This window comes from Uranotaenia lowii, chromosome 1 (genome assembly GCF_029784155.1).
Source record: "Uranotaenia lowii strain MFRU-FL chromosome 1, ASM2978415v1, whole genome shotgun sequence".
NCBI lineage: Eukaryota > Metazoa > Arthropoda > Insecta > Diptera > Culicidae > Uranotaenia > Uranotaenia lowii.
In genome coordinates, this window is record NC_073691.1 from 116632684 (window position 1) to 116660243 (window position 27560).

At 36.4% G+C, this 27560-nt stretch overlaps 1 protein-coding gene across 4 annotated transcripts in view; it reads right to left on the reverse strand.

The window, feature by feature from the left end:
- The window catches only part of LOC129739273 (ABC transporter G family member 20), a 132739-nt gene that overhangs the window by 52174 nt on the left and 53005 nt on the right, over window positions 1-27560 (reverse strand). For all 4 annotated transcript variants that reach the window (XM_055730698.1, XM_055730696.1, XM_055730695.1 and 1 more), the window contains one exon: window positions 1248-1367. In XM_055730698.1, the coding sequence (XP_055586673.1) occupies window positions 1248-1357 (110 nt within the window). In that variant the 5' untranslated portion in view covers window positions 1358-1367. The remainder of the gene's footprint in view (window positions 1-1247; window positions 1368-27560) is intronic.

Consider the following 27560-nt stretch of genomic DNA (forward strand, 5'->3'; position numbering starts at 1 on the left):
TAAGATATATAATTCTAAAGACTCAATTAAAATTTTCGTTTGATTTTGAATATCTGGTCAAAATCCGGACAATCTGGTATCTCTAACTCTGGTAGTCTAACTTTATTGGGATTCAAAATTTAGGACTCAATTACTATCAATAAGTGAGAATTTTTTTGAAAAACTGTTGTGAATGACATGTCGAGTTTTTGGATTCAAGATTGTTAATCTATTGTTACTTTGGATCATTTTAGATGTTCATCAAAATTTGATTGGAAATTTCAAATTTTATATTTAGCAAAAAAAAAATCACTTGGCATATTTGGACCTTCATGGGGGGAGGGGGATTAATCCCGAAACCCCCCCCCCCTCCTCGTTCCGGATTTTATTTATTAAAAAAAATAACAGAAACGGGATCATACAGAATATTCCAGGATGCAGCCATCCCAAAACCGCCAATAAGTTGCCAATCATGTAGTTTGTATGAAAATCCCTTTTTAAAAAAATACCTTTATCCTAAAATAATTTTGTTGTTTAAATGTTGTTTTTTGTTGTTGCAGTAAATCTAAAAAGAATTTTTTAGATTTACTGCGTTCTTGATTCTTCAATCATAATTTATTGATTCAATGAATCAGAATTTAGAAATCTATCATTTATTATATTGTGTCATTCGCATCCAAATATAATTTACACTCTGTAAGAAAGGATACTGTCAAGTGTATTAAAATCGGGTTTAAATTGTTTTCTTCATTCTTATATCTCTTTTATTTTTAAATTACCATATGTTGTGACTCCAGATAGAGTACAGAATTTATAACTGTATAATTTGTTTATTATTTTGTGTCACATGTAGGTAACCAAATATTAATTATTGACTGTAGCTGAAAGACTACAATTCACTGTGAAGTGTTTTGAATCGGGTTACTTTATATCTGAAATCATAACAGAAACTCTTTTAACGTCATATGTTAGTTTGCCTTTAAAACTACAACTAGAATTTGTGTAAATCCGTATTATTGATATGAATCTATGTTTTTATATAGAAAATTAAATCTGAAAATTAAATGTGGTGTTACATAGCATCTCAAATCTAATACTTGTTGTTGGATCCTTATCTTAGTCTTAACCTGTTTACATTTGAATATTCTGAATAAATTATAAAGGTAACTTTTTAATATAGAATTGGAGTCTCATTTGTTTGTTCTCTGCCTGTATAAATAAATAATTCTTAATCGCGGTCAAATGATATCAGGAACCTTTGAACTTACATCGATCCTCTGGTGACACTCATGTTCAGGTGATTCAGTACAATCTTTTTGTTTGGGTCGTTGGACTTCCCATAGTATTTATAGCCTGAGTGAACTTCCACGGCGGTCATTTTGGTGGTGCTGAAATTAAATTGAAAACAATGATTGAAATATTAAAATCTACAAACTAAAGTGCTCAAATGGAATTACTGTTGCTGCGGAGAATTTCCTTTTTTAAACTTTGAAAGTATTTTTCCAAAGTTTTTGCAATATTAAATTTAATGATGGTTCTTAAAATCGAGTTCCTAACCAAATGCTGTAGAAAACTTCAAAATGGAGTGAATAAAAAAAAAATTAACAAAAATACATATTGAACGATTTGTACAATTAAGCATATAAATTTTCCTGTATTGATTCAATTGAAGAAATTTATACATGATGTGTTTATAGAAGATTTGAACCCTTTAATGTTTTAAAACAACACTCACTTAAGTCCAAATATCTTGAAAACGTATTGATATTTCTTAATCCTACATATGTTTACAAAATACATATATTCTTGAGATTAAAGGAAACTGACTCATGGTATTTTTTATTGATGATTTTTTTTATTTATGCATGAATATTAAAACATTTTCATAAAATTAGCAAAAACCTATTCTTGGTTTATTAAGATAAAAACAAGTTTTTAAAAATCGCTGTTATTTTTTAAGATTACGAAATTTAACCAATACTTCGAGTCTCAATCAATCAGAAATACCAATGTTTGTTATAAATTAGCAAACCCGTATTGGAAAAACTCTACACTCGGGCAAATTCTTATTATAATTTTCATAAGCTGCGTCTTATGAACCGCCTTTTGACGTGTAAAATTGATTTTCATAAGAGTGTTATGAAATTCTTCCAATTTTCAAAGTTTTTATGAAAAATAGAAGAAACGGCATTGTGAAAAAATAATTAACACATTCCAATCAGTCATTATTTTTCATCGTCATATAGCGCATCAAACAGTAGTGGAACCACTATAGTTTTCCTAAAAGTTAGAAGTTATTTGTTTTTGAAACGTTTACATTATTTGTAAAATTAAACATATTTTTTTTGTATACTTTTCAGCATGATGACCGAAAAAAATAATAATTCAAAGGATCCGATTCGGCAGAATATTGGAACCGAATTTTTGTGTGCTGCTGATGTAACAAATTAGCTAGAAAATAAATAAAATGTTTTAGCGTTTTATCTTGAATTATTCTCATCAAACATGACATTTTCTGTTTCCATAAGACCCTCTTATGAGAAGAAAAAACCTCTCATTGAAGACAATCATTCAAGACAATCTTATGAATTTCAATGATTTCTATTATGGTGCCAGCTCATAAAAGAATCTTTTAGAATACTTAATACTAATCCCAAGCAACCAAAAGTCCCATATCTACTTAAACTCGTGCCTTCATAGTTCTTCATAGTTCGAATTTCACTGAACAAAGGTTCCAAAGGGAATTGGTACCGATTTTTTTAGAATGTGAGTATGAAAGTTATAAAAGGTTCCTCAAATAGCCTTTTTGTGACACGGCAATCGCATCACTTAGTATTAAAGTTACAAATAGAGCCTCAAATAGCCTTCTGTGGACTTCAAGTTCCAAGAAGTTCAGCAAATAGCCTTTTTTGTGACATGTCAATCGCATCCTTTCAGTATAAAAGCTACAAATTGGGTCTTAAATAGCCTTCCATGGACTTGAAGATCCAAAAAGTTTCTCAAATAGCCTTTTTTGTGACATGTCAATCGCATCTACACAGTATAAAAGTTACAAATTGGGTCCATTGCCTCGAAGTTCCAAAAAGTTCCTCAAATAGCGTTTTTTAGACATGTCCGCCATTTCATGAATATGAAATGTGAACGATCATCACAAAAGGCATATAATAAATTAACCATTTTTGGAGATCGGAAACTGTTGAAATGTATAATTTATATTGGAACTTCAACTCAACTTAAAGCTAACTCGCAAAGGATTGTTTTTGAAAAGAGTAAATATTTTGACTTTTATTCGTCCAACTTTATTTGCTTACCACGAATTTATCACACATTAAAAGTCAGTTGAAGCAATTCATTGATTAAATATCCAGATATACTCAAGAATTTGTATAGTTTTATGCTTTGTTATTATTAACATGGAATTCCATTTTTTTGAACCGATATTATTTTAACGGATGTTTGATTTATATGCCGTTTCGTAATGTTTCTGAGCAATAATCAACTTCGTCCATGATGGCTCTAGATATGGTGGTCTCTCTTTGGCAAAAAGTAGACGAGGGTTGGAGGCGGAGGAGGAGCCGAAATTTGACAGCTGGCTGTTCGGCTGGCTGCTGGCTGGCTGGGATGCCAGGTGCTCTGATTTTTTGTAAAACACGAAGTTTTGCCAATCATCAAGATATTGCTTAGACAAAGATTTCGCATTGATTTTTGCAAATATAATTCAAAGAATCGAAACAAAATCTTCCGGCTGAGCTCCGGGCTGATAAGCAAAGCTGAAAGAAGTTGGACCTATAAACGACGGTGCCAGCTTTGTCGGTAGCGGTTAGTAACATTAATTTTGCATTACTTATGACAAATTTATGCTTATTCAACACTTTTTTCTTTCAAGAGCTATCTAGAAGCAGCAGAAAGTCATCGAATCGGATGGTAACATAGCGAGGCGTTACATTCCATCGTCCGAGAAGCGGCTGGCCCTCCTGCAGGAACATCCGATCTTCATCGATATGAAAAAGCTGCTTCAGGAGGACCCCCGTCTGTTGCCATCGCTGCTCCAGAAGATCCAATCGAGTAATCCGGATCTGATGGGTAGCATTTCGAATCATAAAATCGTTTATCATTTAATCATGAAAATGATCAATAGCAGAATTTAGAGCATTCCTTTAGCAGAACCGATTTACGTTTATTTTCATCCAACACTTTTCGATTAAACGGTCTATCATAACGGTCAAGAAAAGTTTTTCTTTTTCGGAACATACGGATAAACCGAACTGTATTGTAATTTTATTGAAAAAAAGTGTTTAGAATACAAATTAATTCATTGAATATACTCATATCATTGCTTTTTTCCGAAAACTCAATTTAAATATAATAAAATAAACTAAACCCCAGTACGGTTTTAAATCTTTTTAACTTTCGTTTACGATTGGCTTCTGCACATATACACACTTTTTCCCATCTGATTTTTTATCACTAACACCTGGCATCCCTTGACCCCTTTTTTCGTAAACACTACAGCCGGCTGTCAAAACTTTTTTCAATATGGCGGAATGGCGATTTGGCATCTGAGATCACCATATCTAGAGTCATCACGACTTCGTCTTTGCTGCTTGGCGCTGGCTGCCCTTGCAGGTATCCTAGGAAAGCGTATTACCACTTCGAATTTTAGCGGCCGGTAAGTCAACATCTAGGCGGGGCGTTGTGGCAGCGTGTTTGGCTATTATCTCGGAGGGTCGCGGTTCAAATCTGGTAACAGGACTAATTTTTTCATAAGGTTGTTTGATTGCTTGAGTCAGCGAATCAAACAATTGTGTGCCGGCATTTATCGAACAAAGTTAAAAACAAAGCAATTAAGTAATACCGTATTTGTTTTCACCACCCGAAAGTGTTGCACCTTCCAAGCTGAAAACGAGCATGAATCGAGTTTTGCACTAATCTTTGTTGGTGTGCGTGAAATCGGCAGTGTCAACAGAAAACATCAAGCTGTCAAAAATCCATTACAGCTGGTATTTGTTTTCGTTTGACTTCGAAAATTGAAATGAAATTTACTTTAGTTGATCATTATTGTGATGTCCTAAGCGTGAGCTTTGGGTAAGGACTACCCAAAGTAGGATACAACAGGTTAAGAGTGTAAGTGAAGATAGAGCAGTTCACAACTGACGTGCACTAATAAAGGTCCGACTTATAATCGCTCATAAAAGTACGCGTGATTTATTATTCGAGAAAGTCCGTATTTCATAGTGGCGACGCAGGAAAATGTAAGTGATTATCGAGCTTGACCAAATTTGATGAAACCGGTCCGAAAATATTTGGGTTTTTTATTTTAAAACGGGCATTATTCGTCAGCGCTACGCCACCAGAAAAACGTGGCATGAAAAATTCCTCTAACAAGTGTGAGAAAAAGTGAGAGAGGGAAGTTAGTGGTGAGAAGTTTTTTTTTCTCTGAAGGTGTGTGGGTGGAAAGGTTAGATCACTAGTGAAGGGTAAAATTATAAGAAGTTCTCTGTGTAAGGGGAAAGGGAGGATGATGAGAAAAAAACGGATGAATGGTTTAAACTGCTAATATTGTGGGTGTTACACGATTGGATTGGGGGAAGGAAAGTTGACACAAGGAGAGCAACTTGATTACTGGTGTGAGTGTGCTCACAATAAAGGTGGTATGAACATCTGAACTGGTGAGTATCTTTTTTTTACTTATTAAGGAAAGCAGGCTACGTTCCGTTCGTTCTCACCCGTGGAATTTTATATTGCACCTGTCAGCTCTACGGGCTTAACAATACACACACTACCAGAACATATGTTGGTTATTTTTATTTCTTTCACACACCTTAGCTGAGAATCATGATGTAGGGGAACATGCTCTATTATGCACCACCTAAGCGAATCGCTGATTTTCTATGTATTCCACGTACAAATAGTGTTAAAAATGAGTGCAATCGTAGAAGAAAATTGTTTTCTACAAATGCCTAAGATTTTTTATTACTCAAATTGCTATAGTTGCTTCAAAAACTTGATTTTTAAAAACCTTATTCAAAGCCACAGAACAAAACTGTGTTGCAAATACGCGCCGCCGTGTATTCAATACGCGCCTAGCAGCCGAACACACCCGAAAGCAGCCGAAGACCGAAAACACACCAATACTTACAGACACTTTGAATGAAAATAAAATCAAAATGGACTAATCAAAAATTAAAAAAAAATAAAAGTAGATTTTTTGGGCTGAATTAAGGTTCAAAATAAGGTTTTAGACTTTTTGTTCATTTTCTATGAAAATTGGCCTTTTTGAAAAATTAATGCTATTTTTAGCCTACTACGATTGGCGCGTTATAACGAGCGCATGGGCCGTGATAGAACATACCCATAAAAAACATACCATAGCGAGTTCAGTATATTTTTTTAGCATTATATCATAGTTTAGATTCTCCTCTATCGATGTGTCAGACAATATTGTCTTATTCGTTTTTCTCTGCTTGGTGACACCTTATTGAAAGTGTTTTAAAATTTAGATCGAAATGAAGAAAAACCTAAATTGTGAAATTATCACGACACAGGAGCATTTTAAGGAAAACTTCATACTTGCCATGACCAATCACAGCATTTAGAACAAATTGGTAATATTTTGCAGGCTTAAAATGTTTCAGATTCTTCAAAACAAGGGGGGCGCGTATTAGCCACATGGGGCGTTATATGAACTTTTCCCCTAAAAGGTGAGATCACAAAAAAAAACTTTTGTCGTCGTGTTGAGTGAAGAAAAAGGATTCGTGTTTGTATGGTGAAATCACCCAGACGGGATCGTCTATGAGATTGTTTGTCACTCGGAATCGAGGTCATTGCATGGTGGGATCACCAAGACGGGATCGTCTTAGTATTGAAATGAGAAAGTATAATAACAAGTGCACCGAAATTAAAAGAAAAAATGTGTTAATGCCGGTTCCTTTTTATTTGTTTTAAATTTTCGTGAGCCATTCAATTTGGTTTTTTTCTCTTATCAATTATTTGTATTGGGCAAAAAAATAAAACAGTGTAAAATTTTATAGTTAATGGCTGAATAGAACCGGATAAGGAAAAAGCATAAGTTGTAATTAGCGCGGGGTCGCCTAACTTATGTGTTGCTTACAAACTACGGGTTCGTAGTCATGTCTAACTAGATGATGGAAAAAAATCAAATGGAAGCGGGATCGCTTGGTAAGTGTTCATGAATGTTTCTCATTAGCGGGATCGCTATTTGCGTGGACAGCGGGTTCGCTGGATTTTTAACAAGAAATAGCATTGCTGTTACTAAAGAGAAAAGGTAAAAAAAATCCTAGACGGGTTCGTCAACAGTGTTTAAAGAGAAAAACTGAAATAAATATGTTGAAACGCGGGATCGCCCAAAGAGAGGAACAAAGGTGGGGATCCACTATTAGTCTTAACGCTGCTTCAATGATTCAAACCAGAGATAGGTACTTCCGATTATGTTCCGAAAAAAAATACACCCCCTCATTAACAGCTTAAATTTTTGTAAAAAAAAATAAATGCCTGACGAATGATGCCCATATGATTCGATTAAATTTTATTGGGGAAAAAGTACCTATTTTGTTGTTTTAAATTTTAGGGCGGGAAGTGATAGTCGCATTAAGCCGTTCGTTACGACTATTGAGTCTGCTCAACTGCCGTTAGCATGGAGTAAATGGAAAAGAGATCTAGAAGCTTATTTCGAGTCCGAGAAAATTAATTCTCAGCATGACAGGAGATCAAAACTATTGTATCTGGGTGGATCGGACCTTCGCGATATTTATGATAATTTACCTGGTATCGAAAATGTCTCCTATGTTCTCAAGGATCCACCATTCTACGATTTAGCAATTTCCAAGTTAGATGCACACTTTGAACCATTTCGCCGCCGAAGATACGAACGTCATTTGTTTCGGAAAATTGCTCAGAAACAATCTGAGAGATTCGCTGATTTTGTCTTACGGTTGAGAACACAAGTTAAGCGCTGTGAATACCTAGAGCCAGAAGAAATGATTTTGGACCAAATCGCTGAAACTTGTTCATCGCAGAAGCTTAAGGAGAAATTGCTTAAAAAAGATATGTCTCTGGCGGAAGTGGAATCACTTGGCATCAGCATGGAGGAAGGTGAACGTAGAAGCAAAGAGTTTCGAGCCCCGATAACTGGTGATGTTAACAAAGTTGACAAATGGAATACGAAGACAATAGATAGAAATCCTCGATTCCAAAATCCAAGGTTCAGAAATTTCATTACTTTGTTTTCATTGCAGTTGTTTTTAATTTTTAATCCATTCGCAACCTTTTTAGATTTCGAAATGATTATAAGACGCGCGTAGGCTTTAGTCATCCGAATGAGTATCGACGAAATATAACTGCTCCTAGGGCATCGGGATCAGTACCAGTCTGTTTTGGTTGTGGATGGCGTGGTCATGTGAAAGGCTTTATAGGTTGTCCAGCACTTAATGCTACCTGCAGAAGATGTTCGGGGCAAGGCCATTATACTCGTCAGTGTAGTAAGCGCCCCAACAATGAATAACGCCCTTTTCAGCAGCAACCAAAACGAATCAGGGCTATTGATGAGGAAGTCAACGAGCAAAACAGTGACTATCTTTTTTACGCAATGGGAGAAAATACGTTTTCATTTGTCGTGGGAGGGGTAGATATTCCTATGATTATAGACTCCGGGGCGGCTGCTAATATAGTAACAGAATCAGTTTGGAGTCAGATGAAAAAACGTAATGTTCCAGTCTGGGGAATGACCACAAAGCAAGATAGGGTTTTTAAAGGCTATGCATCTGAATGTCCTCTGGAGATAACCGGCAGTTTCGAAGCAATCATCAAAGCTGGAGAAAATCAAGCTGAAGCAAAGTTCTATGTTGTAAAGCATGGTCAGAAGTGTCTTCTCGGCGATGAAACGGCTAAATTGTTAAAGGTGTTAAAGGTTGGTTTTGACATAGCGAGTGTCTCGCAAGAACCGCAAAAAGAATTTCCCAAATTTAAAGGCGTTATCGTAGAGATTCCGATTAATGAATCTGTACAACCGGTGCAGCAAGCATATCGTCGAGCTCCATATGCCCTAGACGATAAAGTAGATGAAAAGTTACGCGTCTTACTTGCTCAAGGAATTATCGAACGTGTGAAAGGTCCATCACCATGGGTATCACCAATGGTCCCAATTCTAAAAGATTCTGGGGATGTTCGCTTGTGCATTGATATGCGGCGTGCAAACCAAGCTGTGATGCGAGAAACTCATCCTTTGCCAACGGTGGATGAACTTCTAGGTTCGGTAAATGGTGCAAAGCTGTTCTCAAAGGTAGACATCAAAGACGCCTACCATCAATTGGAAATATCAGAGAAGTCTCGTCCAATAACCACGTTTATAACCAAAAATGGGCTTTACAGGTAAATTCTTTCTTTGTTATTCTCTGAACTTTTCTAATTACTTATAAACATATCTTGTTTGATGCAATTCCCTGGTAAAATAAACAAATAAAACTGTTAATTGATAACCTCATGTTTTACTTTACACCAGATATCGAAGGCTCATGTTTGGGGTGAGTTGTGCGCCCGAGCTTTTTCAAAAAACTATGGAAACGGTTTTGGCGGGACTAAAAGGGCTTCTAATATATCTCGACGACATTGTTGTTTTCGGAGCTTCCAAACAAGAACATGATGTCCGTTTGAAGGAATTATTAGTTCGGTTGAAGGAATACGGTGTGTTGCTGAACCATCAAAAGTGTATGTACGGGGTTGATGAGCTAGAATTCTTGGGACACGTACTTAACACAGAAGGCGTCCGTCCAACGGAGCATAGAATGAAATCAATTCAATGCTTCAGACAGCCCAAAAATGTTTCTGAGCTTCGCAGCTTTCTGGGGCTGGTTACGTACATAAGTCGTTTCGTTCCTCACTTGGCTACGAAAACCGAACCACTTAGGAGATTATTGACTAAAGGACATACTTTTTCATGGGGCCAAGAACAAAGTGATGCTTTTGAAAATATCAAAACTGTGGCTTCAAATGTTGGATATTTGGCATTTTTCAACCGAGATGACAAAACAAAACTTGTAGCGGACGCAAGCCCTACGGGTTTAGGAGCCATACTATTTCAAGAGAACTTGCACGGAGAAACAAAAATAATTGCTTTTGCTAGTAAATCGCTAACGGAGCTAGAGCAAAAATACTTTCAAACAGAAAGAGAAGCTCTGGCACTAGTTTGGGCAGTGGAGAAGTTCAAACTTTATTTATTAGGAAAACGGTTTCAGCTCATCTCAGACTGCAAAGCATTGAAATTTTTATTTAGTCCACGCTCACGTCCTTGTCCCCGTATTGAACGCTGGGTGCTGCGTATCCAATCTTTCGACTATGAGGTCATCTATGAACCGGGTGCGACGAACCTCGCAGATGCTTTATCGCGTCTTTCGTCAACAAAAGCAGAACCTTTCGATACCAAAGCCGAACTTTACGTACACCAATTAGCAACACATGCCGTCCCTCATGCTATTAGTTTAGAAGATGTTGTACAAGCCACAGGAGAAGATGAGCTGCTTCAGGAACTTTTGAAAAATTTGAACTCGGAAACATGGACTGACAACGTAAAGCATTTTAAACCATTTAAATCAGAAATTCATTCCTCCCAAGGCGCAATAATGCGAGGCGATCGTTTGGTTATACCATCGAAGCTTCAGCAACAGATACTAGCGTGTGCACATGATGGTCACCCAGGAATTTGTTTAATGAAAAGGAGACTGCGACAGAAAGTGTGGTGGCCTAAAATGGATGATCAAATAGAAAGTTTTGTGAAAAAATGCCATCCATGCACGTTGGTATCCTCATCAGGACCTCCAGAACCTATGAGAAGATCAAAAATGCCATCTAGGCCTTGGGCAGCAGTAGCAGTAGATTTTTTAGGTCCTCTTCCAAGTGGTCACAACTTACTCGTCATGATAGATTACTACAGTCGATTCGCCGAAGTGGTAGTTATGAAACAAATAACAGCTGATTTAACGATAAAGGCTTTATTCGAAACGTTCAGTCGATTTGGAATACCTGAAACATTGCGTACGGATCAAGGGCCGCAGTTCGTAAGCGAAGTTTTGGCAACATTCTGCAAAGAATATGGCATATCACATCAGAAAACAACTCCCTATTGGCCCCAAGCAAATGGGGAAGTAGAGAGGTTTAACAGAAGTATATTAAAACGTTTGAAGATTTGTCAAGAAATTGTTAAAGCTGATTGGAAATGGGAACTTAGAAACTTTCTGCTTATGTATAACTCAACGCCTCACTCAATCACTGGGACCGCTCCATCTGCCTTGATGTTTGGGAGAGTCTTGCGGGATAAGCTTCCAACTATATACACGGATCCAAAGATAACAGATGAAAGTATCAGAGACCGCGATTGGGAACGAAAACTGCAAGTTGCTGAAACCGTTGATATCCGAAGGGGAGCCAAACCGTCAGCTTTGAAAGAGGGAGACGTGGTAGTTGCAAAACGTATGCAGAAGGATCATAAATTGTCCAGTAACTTCCATCCTGAAAAACTAAAGATTTTGAGCCGTACGAATACAGACGTGGAGCTGCAATCCGAAGAAACGGGGAAAGTTTATCATCGGAATGTTGCTCACTTAAAACCGATGTCTCAGGATTCCGGACAAACAGACCAGACAATCAACCAAGAAACATCTTCATTTGAACCCCAACCAACGAGAGAACAACGACCAACACGAGCACTGCAGAAACCAGGTTACCTACAGGACTACGTGGCTGAAGTATCTGACTTTTAAGAAAAGGGGGGATGTGATGTCCTAAGCGTGAGCTTTGGGTAAGGACTACCCAAAGTAGGATACAACAGGTTAAGAGTGTAAGTGAAGATAGAGCAGTTCACAACTGACGTGCACTAATAAAGGTCCGACTTATAATCGCTCATAAAAGTACGCGTGTTTTATTATTCGAGAAAGTCCGTATTTCATAATTATCTTTTAAATAATATGAAAATTTTAGCATGAATTTATATATTATGTTGAATTGTGAAGATTTCAGATTTATTTTGCTTGGTAGATTCGCCTCTGGCTCTGATGATAACTGAAATACCGGCTGATTCTGGGCGGTCTATGTTTGCTGCTGCTAGACTGCAGTTACCCCAGCTTGAAGGTTCCGGTATTTTGAACGGTTATTCCTCGCAAATCTCACCTTCGTTCGAGTACCTATTTCCGTTTTCAGATTACAAAAGAAAAATTCTTGGAAGTCAAATTGGCGAACTCGGATCGCGGAAGTCGGGGGAGAAAATTTTGCTAACAGACCGAAACGAACGAAATTCAAGCTCCCAATGCGGGTGTTGTCTCGAACTACCGTTTTTGAAGGGCAACGGGTGGGAATCCGGGACTTGGCGCAACCGAGCATCGTCACCCTAAGGCGCAGCTCGAAGCTAGCTTGTAGCAGAGTAGCTTCGATGCAGCTGAACGCTTCTTGCTGTGGAGACCAACTTATAGGACCATCCCGATCAAGAAAACTTTTCGGTTTGGGCGATTCCATCAGATCTTTGGGTTGGCCTTTTTGCACTCGGATTTGCTGCTCTTTTTCGGCATCGCCTGGAACCGATTGCAGCAAGCCTTCTGGGCACATTTCTTCTTAGGAGCGTTGTTTGCTTTGGAACGTGCCATCCAGGTGAAATTCTCCGCCTCTGTTGGAAACGGCACTGGTATCGAATCCGGAATAAGTTTCCGTTCTTCGGGATAATGAAGAGAAACAAACAGCTCGAACCCAATTTTAGCGGTATAGAAATAAACCAACCAGCTGATATTTGTTTACATCGGGAAGCACGTGCTGTCAAAATTCATGATAGTATTGGTGAGAGCGCAAGCAACACCGAATATTTTCAGAGTGTTCCACCGTCCACTTTATGGTGCACTACCAGTGGACTACTCATCCTGAAAACGAGCATGAAAACTGCAAAAAGTGCACTACCGGTAGTGCCCCGGTGCACCACCACGTCAAAACGAATTCTCTATAAGATGAATTGAGGTGATGGGAGGATTAAAGATGGATGCCGAGAAAGTAAGGGAGGAGGACAGAATTATTTTTTTGTTTTTGCTGATTAAACGGTTACTTGTTGGCTGAACAGAAGGCCGTTCTAATCTGTAATGGAACTTCAAGGTTTCAATAAGAAAGATTTGGGCTGAATAGAACGAACTTCAACACATTGATTATGCTGATTAAGCTGTGATCGACCTTTTTAGTAGTATTTTTCTGATTGTACTTACTTAACTTACTTACTCAATTAAGTGTAGATATTCAAAAATTATATTTCATCTTTGATAACTTTTATAAGTGTTGGGGAAAATTGTCTGGTTCGAATCATTTGTGGGAAATTCGCGGATGGTCACCGATCAACTTCACTTGAGTTTAACTCAATTAAAGAAAGCAAAACGCGTGTCGTACAAATTGATTTCGAGCGATTTATTCACGGGCGGTGTGGCTTAATCTTCCTTTGCGGTTAGAGTGACCCGAACTGTACTTTCTCGACGCGATATCTCAGGAACGGCTAAACGATACATAATATTTTCTGACAATTCTTAAAATGAGAAGCTCTTCAATTTCTCATTTTTAAATTTGTAATAGGGTTACCAAAGTCAAACAAAAGGACAATTAGGGTCATATAGACCCGGATTATTGTTTTGGTTATATAATCAAAACTACAGAGGCTCTTCAGAAAACGACTTGTAAGCCAAAAAGTCCTTAAAAAATGGGTGTTTTGTATCAAAGATAACTCGTTTTGTTGAAGTCGTATTGAAAAAGTTTTGTTTGATATTAATTCACATAGATTAAGAGCTCATATTGAAACAATAAAAGTGCTTGATTTTACAGACCACAGTTAGCTATTTAAAAAGTTCCGTTAAATTTTTTACAATGATTTTGTAACTATATTTGTTATGAGGATCAAGGAATTTTGATGAAAAAAATTGGCATTTTATTCAATTACATTCAATTCCAACCGATAGTGCTGAATTAACATAAAGTCAGAAATTTTTCTCGCCTCCGGCGCAAATAAGTCTTGAATCAGTCTAGGCTTGAGACATTTTATTTTATGACATTACATACATATCATATACATGTCGATTTGCATTTTAATCAACATTTAGCATGGAAATTCTAAACTTGACATACAAAAACCCTACCTCGTCTTTACAATGGGTTTTTATTCCAGAAGTGTAACCAAACACATTCAGAATTTGAAACATTTTAACTTCAAAATTAATTCACCGAATACTAATTTTATGCATCAACAAGTTGGGAGCCATGTATCATGACTCAGGATGGTCATCAGAATTAGCAAATTAAAATCTACAACCTAGGAATCTCTACTTTTTTACTTAAAATTTTGATTTACAAAAAAATGTGCTGATATGAAACATTGAAACATACTTTAACAACTCAATTTCAGTCTCAATTTTATTTTGTGTTTTTTGCTCTTCTTAGTGCTCAACACCACATTCAAAAACATTTTGATAAATTACACAAGGTCCCGAAATAAACATCCTTCGAAGTGCAAAGAATTTTAAAGCTTATTTTCGACCAATTTAGGTACCCTGGATCTAAAGATGCAGTTTTACTATCAGCTTTTGTTTTTTTTTAATAACTTTTGAAAGTATTTAAAAATCATTTTAGAAATTTCTGCATTTTGACAAAATTTTAAAACAAAAATACGAGATCTAAAAATCAAGGTTTAAATCAATTTTCAACTTTCGTCAAGACTTCAAGTAATTTTGAATTCTGCGATAAAGTAATATAGGTTTTCAATTTGTGTACCTTTCCTCATTTTTATTGAAGTTTTATGCCAAATTAAATTTTTAATATTTTCAAAGCAAAATTCCAATAAACTGGATTTAACTTTCCTATAAATAACTTTTTAGAATTTAACTTTTATAGATTATGTATCATCATCTTTGGAACATTATTCCTTAATTCAATTAAATGGGTATAGTTAACAAATTCAGAATCAGATTTTTTCTGTAGCCGTAGATGTGTTACTTCATCAGTTATCAATGATTGGTTGCTCTTAAAACTGGTGCATTTTAAAGCTTAAAAACTCCATATCACCAAAACGCAAGGTGATAGAAAACAATTGAAAAAAGATTCGAGTTCAGGACGCATAAATCTATCAAATTAATCATTCAATCATAGGCATCAAAATGCTGTTCCTTGTAGTTGTCAATTAAATTCTTTTTAAAATGATTGGACGAGTTTTATAAAAAAAATCCTTCTAAAATTTTAAGAAATTAATCTTTTTTTTTTTTTTCATATTTTGATTTAATTTTCGAATAAATTTTACGAATTCTAAAGAAAAACTATTTAAATTTTACGAAATATTTTTCATAAGTTTCTCTTTGTTTTTCAAATCTGAATTTTTGTGTTCTTAAAACATAATCTACTGCTTTTGAAACTAAATTTTTAATAAGAAAAACATAGTTTCTACCTCCTGTCCTTTTCAGGACCCAATATTGCAATTGATTGCGACAAAATATTCAGATCTTCAAATTTTAAACTTCGATTGAAAATTTTTCAAAGTTTATCTTATTTTAATTATAATAAATAATGTTTTTTAATCGATAATGAATTTTAATTTATCTTATCTATAATTGATTTGATTCGAAGTACCAACTTACAAGTAAAATTTTAATGCGCAATTTTAACTTAATTTGTATTGTCTTTGTGGTTTGAATATTTAAAAAACAACTTGAAATTCATTATTTTTATTTTATCAGTTTCTTTTTGATCATTTCCCAATCTGTAATTTGCTAGAATAACTGAACATATGGTTTTCTAAATATATGTAAAAAGTTTTTATTTTGAACTTCAGAACTTTTTTTGCCTTTTGTTTGAATTACTAAATGAATTTAATAAAGAAAAGGGATTTATCTTTGGCTTTGATCAAAATTAAATATTTTCTTCTTTTCATCTTCAATTCAATTATCTACTATTGAAGTTCAAAATGTTTTTTTCCTAATCAAGAATTCACATTGCTAATCGGGATAATTTTTTCCCAAATTCAAGATACCTACTACAGGGGATTTTTTAAATCAAAACTTCCATTAATTCCCCCCCCCCCCCCATGGACGAGTCCTTCGCACGGGCCTGACAGCACCTAATCATAGATTTCCTTAAATTTCACGACACGGAATTTTATAAGGATGTGGAATTTGAATTGTACTAATATTACATAACACTGATCGCGATAATGTCATGTAAAAATACAGACTGTAAAAACAGGCACACACAATTGTAAACAAAGTGGCAAGTCGTGCACCAAAGTCATTGTTTGATGCAGATTTCCCTCTTCTAAGTTAATCGATATCATTGCGTTTCACGAAGATCATTCAGAAGGAGCAGCAGTAGATGCGGTTCGGTGGAAATAAATGTGTGAGATAAATAAATAAGATTGTCGTTAAGTGCAAAAAAAGATATTTATTATGAAAATATTGTTTACAATTGAGAGATGAGAAAACTCTTTTGAACAAGATTAATAACAATAGTAAACAAAACCAATTCCAATAGTTACGTTTTTTTTTAAATTCCGTGGTTTTGAAATTTACATCATTTCTATATTACGCGTTGCAAAATTTAACAGGCGCGTACTATTCAACTCGCGCTTAAAATTCCGATATATGTGATGCTTCTTTTTGTTTACATCATAAGTGATGTCATTTTACAGAATTGACAGTAGTGCCTTCTTTTTTTTATTTGCACTGAGTGGCTTTTGTGTATTGAACAATTTGACTATTTTGGACTAGTTCTTAGTTGAAGTTTCGAATTTCTAAAATTATCATAAATTTAGCATGTTTGTATCAGATAGTTCTGAATATTTATTAAGCGTCTATCGCGACCATGACAACTTTACCTTAAATATGGATCCGAACTGAGTTTAAATTAGTTCTTAATCACACGAATGATGCAAGGCTATCCCTAGGCGAAAAAAAGAATACAATCCTCAGACCAAAACGTTTTCTCTCGACGGTTGGCTTAGATGATGGCGACAAAAGAACATCCACCGAGGACCTTGTATCTTCTAAAATGATGCTTTTGGAAAGGTGAGGGACAGCCTCTTCGGAAGAAAAAGGTTTTTTAGGCAGATGGTTGAAATTACATAAACAATAACAACAGATGTTCAACTCGAGTGCATAAATGGTGTTCGTTCATAATTGACAGCTTAATAAAACCGACATCACGTTCACGTCACGTTCCAGATGGCACGAAAGTATTTACAGAAGTTCAGGTATCGAATAAATGTTGAAGTAAATAAGCGTGATATTTTATTCTTTTAGTAATGTTAACGAAATAGATTTAATAGTTTCAAAGCAATTCTGTATTTTTTGTTTTCATAAATTCGTATCTTGCACTTTTCAATCCACAAACATGAAATAAGTGCTAAGTTTTCTGCAAAAATGAACCGTTATTCTATGGAAATCCGATCCAGTTCATCGTTCTTTGTGCAGAACAGAAAAATAACACGGTTCTCGCTCATCATTTAATTCAAAACGCCAACAGCAAAGGCACGTTTTGTTTTCGTTTCGATTTTCTTTTAATTTACACATGTTCAAGGTTAACCCAATTGTGGGTTGAAAAAAAAAACAACGCTCCATTCGAACGTGTACACAATCGCACACCACCGGCCAGCCCTTTTGTGTTAATTTCTCACGCGCATTCGAACTTATCAGCTCAGGTCCGGTGGATGTTCTTTAGTCACTTAAGTCAAAAGCTAGCCAGAGCTGTTTTCATAACGACAGCTAAAACTTGAATTCTCTCACTTGAGCGTAGTGATTGTTCCACTAAGATAGGTGGGTGTGAAATGATGATGAATTAAGTTCAAGCATGAAGATAACCAGAAAAAAAAACATAAAATGATCTCACCTGACGTAATACGGTTTTCGCAAATACCACCTTGACTCTTGAAAAGCTGTTGGCACATATTGTCGTAGCATATTGTCGTTGCTGTCCCTTGAACTTACCTTGTCCAACATGCAAAAAGATTGAAAATGTAGTTCGGAATGATTGTAAACTTAAATCTAAATTATAACTAGCTGACCCGGTGTGCTTTTCTACACCTTCCAAAATTTAATTTATTTTTTTGAAATAATTGAAATTCAGTTTTGTTTCCTAGACAGGATATCAAACCAAATTTATTTCAACGTAATTTAGAAGCAAATGCTTTAAAAAGAGAACTGCAGCTGAAGGTTCTAACTTCAGTACAAAGATGTTTTTCATAGAATTTCTAATTATTTCAATATGTATGTTTTAATGAAACTTCCAGTTCTTTTCCTCTTGTAATGCAAGAAGTGCTCACGAACTAGTATAAAAACATTTTTAGTTTCTTTAGTATCTTGCTTTCGCCATGTACTAAACTTGTATACATAACACATTACAACTTGAAGTGATGCCAAACAGCACTAAAGCATGGATCACTACAAATCTGGACGCACTATTTATTTTACCACAGTGCTCCTAGTTGTCGGATCTGGAATGTTTTGGCAGCACTTAGTAGAGGAATGTTTCTTCTACCAGTGCTGAAAATTTCATTACGATTTGTTTTGTTTCAAAAAAGTTACACGTGATGGAAGCCGCGAGATGAAAAAAAATTTTGAACAAAACGAATGAAAATAAATTTTGAACGGGTTCAAAAATCGCAAAATCGTTAAAAATGGTCAAATCAATCGTGTGTAGCGTTCTCAAACGTTTCCGTGAGATGCGTACTATAGATCGGCAGGTTCATACCAAGCGTCATAGTGGAATTAAGGATCGGAAACTGCATTTGAAGGTGTTGAGAACGATCAAGGAAAACACAGGGTAGTCGGACTATGACATTGCCAAGAAATTCAACGCCGACCGGTGCACCGTCAGCAGAATTCGTCTACGCGAAGGAATACGATCCTATCGGACCAGTAAGCAACCAAACCGGACATTGAAGCAGAATTTAGTAGCCAAAGGACGTGCCCGCAAGTTATACAAGAAGATTCCAACGAAGTTCGACGGATGCATCCTCATGGATGACGAAACGTACGTGAAGATGTATTTTGGGCAGCTTCCTGGCCAAAAATTTTATAAAGCCACTGCAGTGGTGCACTGCACTGGTCATGGTGATGTCTCCGGCAACTTCAAATTCGTTTTTGCTGATAAGTGTGCAAGAAAGTGTTTGATCTGGCAAGGTATTTGCAGCTGCGGACGAAAAATTGTGGTTTTTGTGAAAAACAAGACCATGGACTCCGAAATTTACAAGGAGGAATGCCTAAAAAACTTTTTTTTTCGTACATTAGATCTCACAAAGGACTACACAGCAAAAAATAATGTAACGATGGCCGATGTAATTTGAGCGGATGTTAGCCACAATATGTAATATTATGATTTTTTTATTGTGATACTACTCAACTGTCCGTTTATTACATCCAATCGATGTACACAATTTTAAATATGTCTGTTTATGTAATACCACATCGTCAATGTAATCACATCGAAGCAGCTCATAACTGTCAACAAAAAAGTTTTCATATCGAAAGCTCCGGAAGGGTTTCTGAGGCTCAGAGGCAACCAATCTACTGGTGGGATATATCGATTTGTTGCTTATTTTTAAGCAAATCCAGTGATACCAACTTATTTTCATATTTGTGGTTTCCAGGAAATTTATTCTGAAGAAAAAAAAGTACAAAGAGTGTGGAAAAAATTTTAAAAACAGATCAGAGGGTAAGTCCTATTATGATTATTTTTTCATACCCCCTAAGCCTTGAGATTCACCTTTTTTTATTCTTTCAGGCCCAACGCAATATCCCGAGGATTTCTTCATGCCTAACATGCCGATCCGAGGCCAATATCGAGATCCAGCGTCAGAAGAGACAATTATTTTGTTCCGAGTCTATAAGGGTATATACGGACGATAGTATTGTCGAAAAATTGGCCTCAGCCATAACCTCAAATGTTGATTCGCTGGTGGCCTCACCAGTGATGCTAGGTGCTTTTCAAGAATCAGTATTTGCTTGTTTTGAACTCATAATATTTCTGAATTGTTTAAAGTGTTTAAATATCAACAGCTAGATGTTTGAATTCAGATAAGCCATCTTTCGCAAATGTATTTTCAAGGTTGATTCAAAACATCTGAAATAATTTTCATGTATTGCTTGGTAGATTAAACAAGAGTTGTTTCCAACTTCTAAACGAATGCAAAATCATTCACAGTTACTAACAAGTAAATTAATAAAAGCCCCGTCTATGTTGACTTTAAAAATAATCGCCTACATGCTCTGATTATTTGAAACATATCCACATTAATCGCTACATCATTTAAGTGTGCGATACAGACAGTTGTTATTTCGTTCAGATAAATGATGCGTATTGAATTTCACATTCGAATAGAAATCTACGGGAAAGTTGCAAATTCTCGGTACTCCTGAAAGGATTTTTCAATAACAAGGCAATTAAAAAAAAATAAAATCATTACCCAAATATCAATGAACTTGGCACCCTTGAACACCCAAAAAAATCAAAACACGAACATCTGTGTATCGCTTTTCCACAGGGCGAATTTGTCGATATTAGTACCGGGAAATCGTGCGCCCTTCTCAAAAATCGATCCTGTTCTCCCATGGTTTGAGATTAGGGCTGAGGCCTCCTGCCAAGGTGGTGTTCGTGTAGAACTGTCAATATATCCTAATAGGTAGACTTTGTTATGAAAGCCACACTATGTTGTGATCGCCTAGGAAAAGCCAACCCTGCAAACAGTTATTCTGACTAGTGGCCATTCTGGCCACTGACTTTGGCCGCTCGGGCCTCCGATATACCGTTCTTGCTCTGATGATGGTTGGATGGGAAAAGAGTGTGTGCGGTTATTTATCGAAGGAAGAAAGGTCTGATGCTATCGATCCATGCCATCAGAGGCGATCCTGAACAAACTGAAAAGTTCGAAACGTATCCCAAGGATAAAAGACGCGTTTTATAGCGCTCATAAGCAAAAATGGTGTTTTCAATTGAAAATCCTGCCATTGAACTTACGGAAAAATGGCTATTGTGAAACATAACTTTGGTTATGAAAAGCCAAGTGTTTACAATTGGATAAATATAAATCTGAACAAATCCAATTAGCAGTTTAATTGAATCTTTACCTGTCTGACATGTCCCAGTAAATTATGAACAGATTCCTACAGAGTATCATTTGTTTGGGGATTTGTGTTTTTTCAATAAATATTTCGTCATTTTGACTATCGCATTTTTTTCTAAAGCAAAGTGTTAGAACGAAACTTGCTAATTGTAGAGTTGTCCACGTTTCTACGACAATTTACAAAAATAATATTGTCCTTTGAATTGCATCAACATTTTTCACCGTTTCTGTGCTAAATGAATGTTCCCATGTTTGTCTACTACGATAAATTTTTTAGTGTAATTTTGTTACCTACATCTTATCGAGGTCATAGGTTTAACATCAAAACGATGTTATATTTGGTAGCATTTGCGACTCAAGTTATGTGCACGTTTTTGATGTAATAAAGCAACACTTTTTTTGCTGTGTAGTTAAGTTTTCGCCAGATTTGGCAAGCTGCCCCTACAGCTAGGAGGTTCTACAGTGGTATTGGGCCAACGGGTGGATTTTGTCGAAAAGGACATCAACCCACCCAACTGCCCTCAATTCCGCCCTATCGAAAAATTTTGGGCAATTGTCAAGCAGAAAATGAAGAAGAATGGTAGGACGACTCGGGAAGCAACAGAGATGAAGAGATTGTGGAACAAAATGGCCGCTGAGGTCAGCGAATAGGGTGTTCAAACTATAATGTGTGATACTCAACCAAAAGTTCAAAAATTCATCAAAACAACATCGGAATAATTTTTTTATTATTTTTCCTTTAAAGTGCAATAAAAACCCTACATTTCAAGTGCAAAACATTTTTATTTCGTTTACATAGCTCCGAGATAGACCCGTTTTAATGCGTCCAGATTTGTAGTGATCCATGCTTTAGTCATGGCAGGCCCTAGCGAAGGACTCGTTCATGGGGAGGGTTTTCGAAATTCAAATTTTGACAAAAACATTAACAATACCAAAAATACACAATAAATTAGGAAATGCATTTCTAACATAATTTTCTTATTCGTAGCTATCAGTAACACACTAGCACAAAAAATAATAATTTCACTGATAAAATATATCAAAACTTCCAAAACAAATCACAATGAAATCAAATCAATGATTTTTTCGGTAAGCCGGTTGATAATTTTTTTCAAAATGATGCTTGTTATTTTGATTAAGAAATTTGCTTCAAAGTAATTTGCAAGCACTCTAGTTTAAAAATCTTAAATTAATATTCCCAAGACATAGATTAAGAGAAAAAAGAATTCTGAAATAAATGTCAGATCAGGTGAAAAATTAACGATTATTAATTTTTAGTAAAATGATAATAATAGTTATTTATTATTCATCTTCATTTACATTTATTTTCTTCATTTTCAACTAAAAGGATGATTGGAAAATACCGCTGTGTTGTTATGAGTTTGAAAAAAAAAAATCATCACGATTTGAAATGCGAATTTTTGATAAGGAAAAAAAGATTTATGTTTTTTCATTAAATACATCTTACCATTTAAAAACTTATTATACAATTTGATTGATAATTCAAGGGAAAAGCATTTTAGTGCTTATGTTTTAATGATTGATTTAATAGATTTAAGCGTCCTGAATTCGAATCTTCTGCCAAATTGGGACTATCACAATTAGATTAGATGATATGGAGTTTTAAAATATGTCCTTTTAAAATTAAATCAATCATTGATAACCTACATTTAATTAAAAATCTGATTCTGATTTTGTATATTATACTTCATTCAGTAAATGAATAATATTTTGATGATGATAATGCATGATCTATTGAAAAAAATAGTTAAATTCATCAGTTTTTAGAAAACTGGGAAAAATATCGTTAGGAACAAATATTTTTGACATTAAGGGAGATAAGGGCATAACGAGCACCGAGGGCATAATAAGCACTTCTTTTTTCTTCAAAAGTACGTATTTTCTTTTACAAATTTTCATGAGGATTTGTTTTGTACTACCTCTTGTATTAATTTTTCACCAATAAAGACAGATCCTTTTCATCTTTACAGAAATATTAAATAATAATCAGTTAGGTTATCAAGTGACGAAAATATTTTAACTTTTGAGCATCACCAAATAAGCTTTTATGACCTTTAAATCATTTTGATCTGAAATGTACGCACTGCAACATGATTTACACATTGTTTCTCAATTTTCACCATCATAAATTTTTTTATTTTTCACTATAATCAATTTTAAATGCGTTTTTACTTAAATGTGTTGACCTGGGGCGAACAGAGTATTATCAATCAGGGCAAGATGAGCGATTTCTGCCGTATAATCTAGCAGCGAATTCAACTCGATGAAGTCAGCTGCAGCTTGACTTGTTTCATCTGTCGATTTGACCTATTGGTAAGGTGTCGGAGAGATAACCAGTAGGCTCGAGTTCGATTCCTATTCGAGGGGTTTTTTTCACATACCATTCATGATTGATATTTTCAATTGTTTCATTATACGGTTAGCAGCATCATCCGTCAAACATAACAGCATGTGTTAATTCTAAGAATTTTACAAACAGACCAAGATTATTTTGTTATGTCTTTGTTTGATGAATCTACGCCTGACCGTTTAGTGCAAAATGCATCGATCATGAATGATAAATGAAAAAAAATCACCTTGACCAGGAATCGACCACGAGTCTACTGATTACCTCTCCGACACCTTACCAATAGGCCAAATCGACAGATGAAACAGGTCAAGCTGTAGCTCCATTATTCAGTTGACTTCATCAAGTCGAATTCGCTGCTAGATTCTCCGGTAGAAAACACTCGTCGTGCTCTGATTAATGGTGCTTATACTGCCCCAGGGGGGGTTCTCATTATGCCCCTACAGTGACTGGTTTTCATGCTTCGACGGTGGTATGAATATTTTGCTTCTATTTTTTAATTTCAATCTTCAATTCAAATTTTAATTCAGATCCACCGGGGCAAGTGCAAACGGATTTACCATAGTTGAACTTTTATAAATCTTAGAAAAATATGTAATTCTTAAAAACAAATCAATTTTCGTTTGTTGCATAACTAAATCAGTTCTCAACAATTTAAATATTTATTTATTTTCGTAGTAATCCGTCTCACGACATAACTTGACGATCATAATTCCTAAAATTCACTCGGTCCATGGCAACCGTTCACCAATTTCTCGGACATCCCACATTTACCAGATCACGCTCCACTTGGTCTCACCACCTCACTCGTTGTGATCTCATCCATTACGATAAGAAAGAGTAGCGGTGATAAGATACATCCTTGTCTCACTCCAGGAGTTACCGGGATTGGATCAGACAAGACACCGTCGTGGACCTTGCACGAAAATGCCTCGTATTGTGCTTCGATGAGATGGACTAGTTTCTCTGGGACTCCTCGTAGAGTCGTGGTTCAGTCGGTCAAATGCTTTTTCGTGTAACGAGAGGCCTCGACCCACTTACTGTTTCTAGCGGATGGCTTAAGCGCCACTTCCTGAAGGAAGACCATCCACCCTTTCTTGTCTTGCCCAGCTGATGAGACTCAGTCGTAATTTCCTTTTCGGTTCCCTATTTGGGAAAGAAGTAGAGATGTATCTGGAAAGGATCTCGTACTTCGACTCTTGCCTGCCGCCCCGAGAACGAGAAATACCCAAAGCGATTCGCGGAAGGGGGTTGACCGTTTTTCGATGCAAAGTGAACCAGCGGTCCAAAATCGGCGGGCGAGCCCCCACCCCTTTTACGGTAGGAATAGGGAAGATCGTGATTGGATTGACGGCCAATCTCCGCAGTAGACCGATCGAAAGCAATTACAGGAAACCGCTAACAAGGTGCATTCCCCCTCCCCAATACCCAATTAGAAAATCATACAGAACTTGAGATTATATTACGTGCTATGTGTACAAAACTCATTTTATTCGTCATTGTCGTGTGTGTTGGTTTACATTTTTGTGTTTGGATCAAACTATGTCCGTTTACTCTCTTTGAGCTTTCAGCTTTCTGTTGGTACGTGTATGGAGGTGCATGGTGTTTAGTGGTTATTCGTTTGTAATGTTTACATTTACAGTTTTCCGTTCACTGTGGAATTTCCATCCGAGGTGGGTGGAAAGTGGCTACTTTAACGGCTCGCCAGTCCGACCCAATTCGGCAATGCGGCAGAATGAACGTCGCGGATTAATCTTCCGGCACGCGCAACATAAATTGGCCAAAATTGCGGGCCTTGAATTAATGGTACAATCGATCGATAGTGTAAATTGTTGCGCAATATATGAGTACTCGCGTTTCGCTATAGCATTGGCGGGGTTTTGTGGAACCTCTACCTCGATGATTCCGCAGTCGCTGGTGCTGTCTACTGCCCTCCCGTCTAATGAATGTCGGTTGACGGGCGGTGGAAGTAGGTATCGGCCGGCGGTGTGAAACATTTTCATGACCGGCAGGTGACCGCGTGGCGAGTGAAATCCTCGCTGCGTTGTCGCGATTTCCGGGTTGGAAATAAGTATGAAGACAAACGCTATTTTATTAGAAAAACTCGTTTTTATTGATCTGATTTTCAAAAACAATCGAGTTTAATAACTTGCAGCATTGCCTTTCATGGCAATGACTTCTTGCAAACGTCGTGGCATAGAAGTTATGAAGCTTTTCAAAACGTTCGGATCCAGGTTGGACCATTCGTCCTGAATCGCCATTTTAATTTGTCCAGCCGTTTCATAACTTCGGCATTGCTTGAAAATGTTACGAGAGAAAAGCCCGCAAACGTTTTCGACCGGATTTAGATCCGGGCTGCAGTCTGGCTACTCCAAAAGAGGGATTTTATGAAGTTCAAAGAACTCTTTCGTAGCTCTGGACGCAGGGCAGGCAGCATTGACTTGCTGGAAAACCATGTTTTCCCATAAAATTTTCCGAAAATGGAACCAGAACTTCTTCTAATAGCTGGCAATACATCTGTGAGTCCATTCGGGTAGAGATGAAACAAACAGGTATCTTTCCAGTCATGCTTATGCCGGCCCAGATCCTCCACCAAAGTTTCGTTTCTCGCTCGTTGGCCTCTTCTGCCTCTTGTCGTACCAGCGGCTGCTAAAACCATCTGGCCCGTCTAGGTTGAACTTCTTCTCGTCACTAAAACCACGTTTGACCACTCTTGGTCCCAAAATTGGTACTTTTCGGCAAAAACAAAACGGCCTTTTCCGTGACGAGGAAGAAGTCTTGGTACAGGTGTTGTTTTGGTGAAGGAAACATAGGATTGTCTTTGAGAACTTGCCGAATCCGACGCTCAGATACTGTCAGCTTCAGCTCCTCCTTGATTTCCTCAGAAGACAGCTTTTGGTGAATCGCCAGTCGTTTTATTTCCCTCTTACACCTCGGCGTCAGGATAGATGGATGTCCACACCGCTTCCTTGTGGCATATTTTTCGCCTAGCCGCAGATAATTATGCACCACATCCTTACTCCTACCAATCCTGATGCCGATTTCACGCAAGGTTAGCTCTTTTTTTCGAAGAGTATCTAGTTACTCTTCCCTTCTCATAATCGCTCAAAGGGCTATTTTTTGGAATTTTTCCTGTAAATATCAAATTATATGTGAAAACCTTCACCAATGATGTTTTCTTTCTTTGTCACCATTTTCACTTCGTATTGAGCAAAACTTTTCACTTTCAGCGTAAATAGATCCTCCGCGAACGAAATTGAACAGAAGCAAACAGCTGTTTTTATACTTATTTCCAGGCGCAAAACGGAAATATTCATACTCTGTCTGACATGCACACATACATTCTAACCCATTCTGACACACAGATAATATTCTACTCACCACTACATTTACATTGACTAACATTCGGTTGCAGTTGTTTACACTGTAAACGTAAGAGCATTAAAAACTATGTTGTCTTTATACTTATTTCCAGTAGGTAAAAAAGAAGCATATGATGCGTACACAAGTTAACAAAATGTGGAAATAGTTGCTTACGCAGAGCGACGATACATATCCAAGATATTCAGAGTGGCCCATGTTTTCCCATTGCCCATGAAACCCCACTCTCTCAAAACTAATTTTTGTCACCGACTCACAGTCAGTGCGGTGAACAAAAGTCAAAAATATTACTTTTTCAAACCTTTAAAATCCATCTGTACCAGTCGATTGGAAAAAAGGTTGAAGTTTCATGAACGAACATGCTTTGATATATTTTTGCTTCCTACACGCACAGGATTGGTTAAAAAATGATGCATGAAGGAGGTACGAAAATTTTTTTTTTCGAAAACAAAAACTTTTTTTGAAACTTGTCTTTACCGTTGACAAATTTTGCAGCAAATTCAAATTCTTTGTTCTACAAGTTGAAGATTCAAACTCAATGTATGTCGAGTAGTACTTTTTAAGCGAGAAAAATTTGTTTTTCTTCCTTACAGCTACCTCTGTATTTACCGTTATTTTTGTAAGATTCATCAATAAACATTACAGACCCGAATGACCCGGGTGGTTAAAAGGTCTCTAATAAATTATCAATAAAAATTGATAATATTC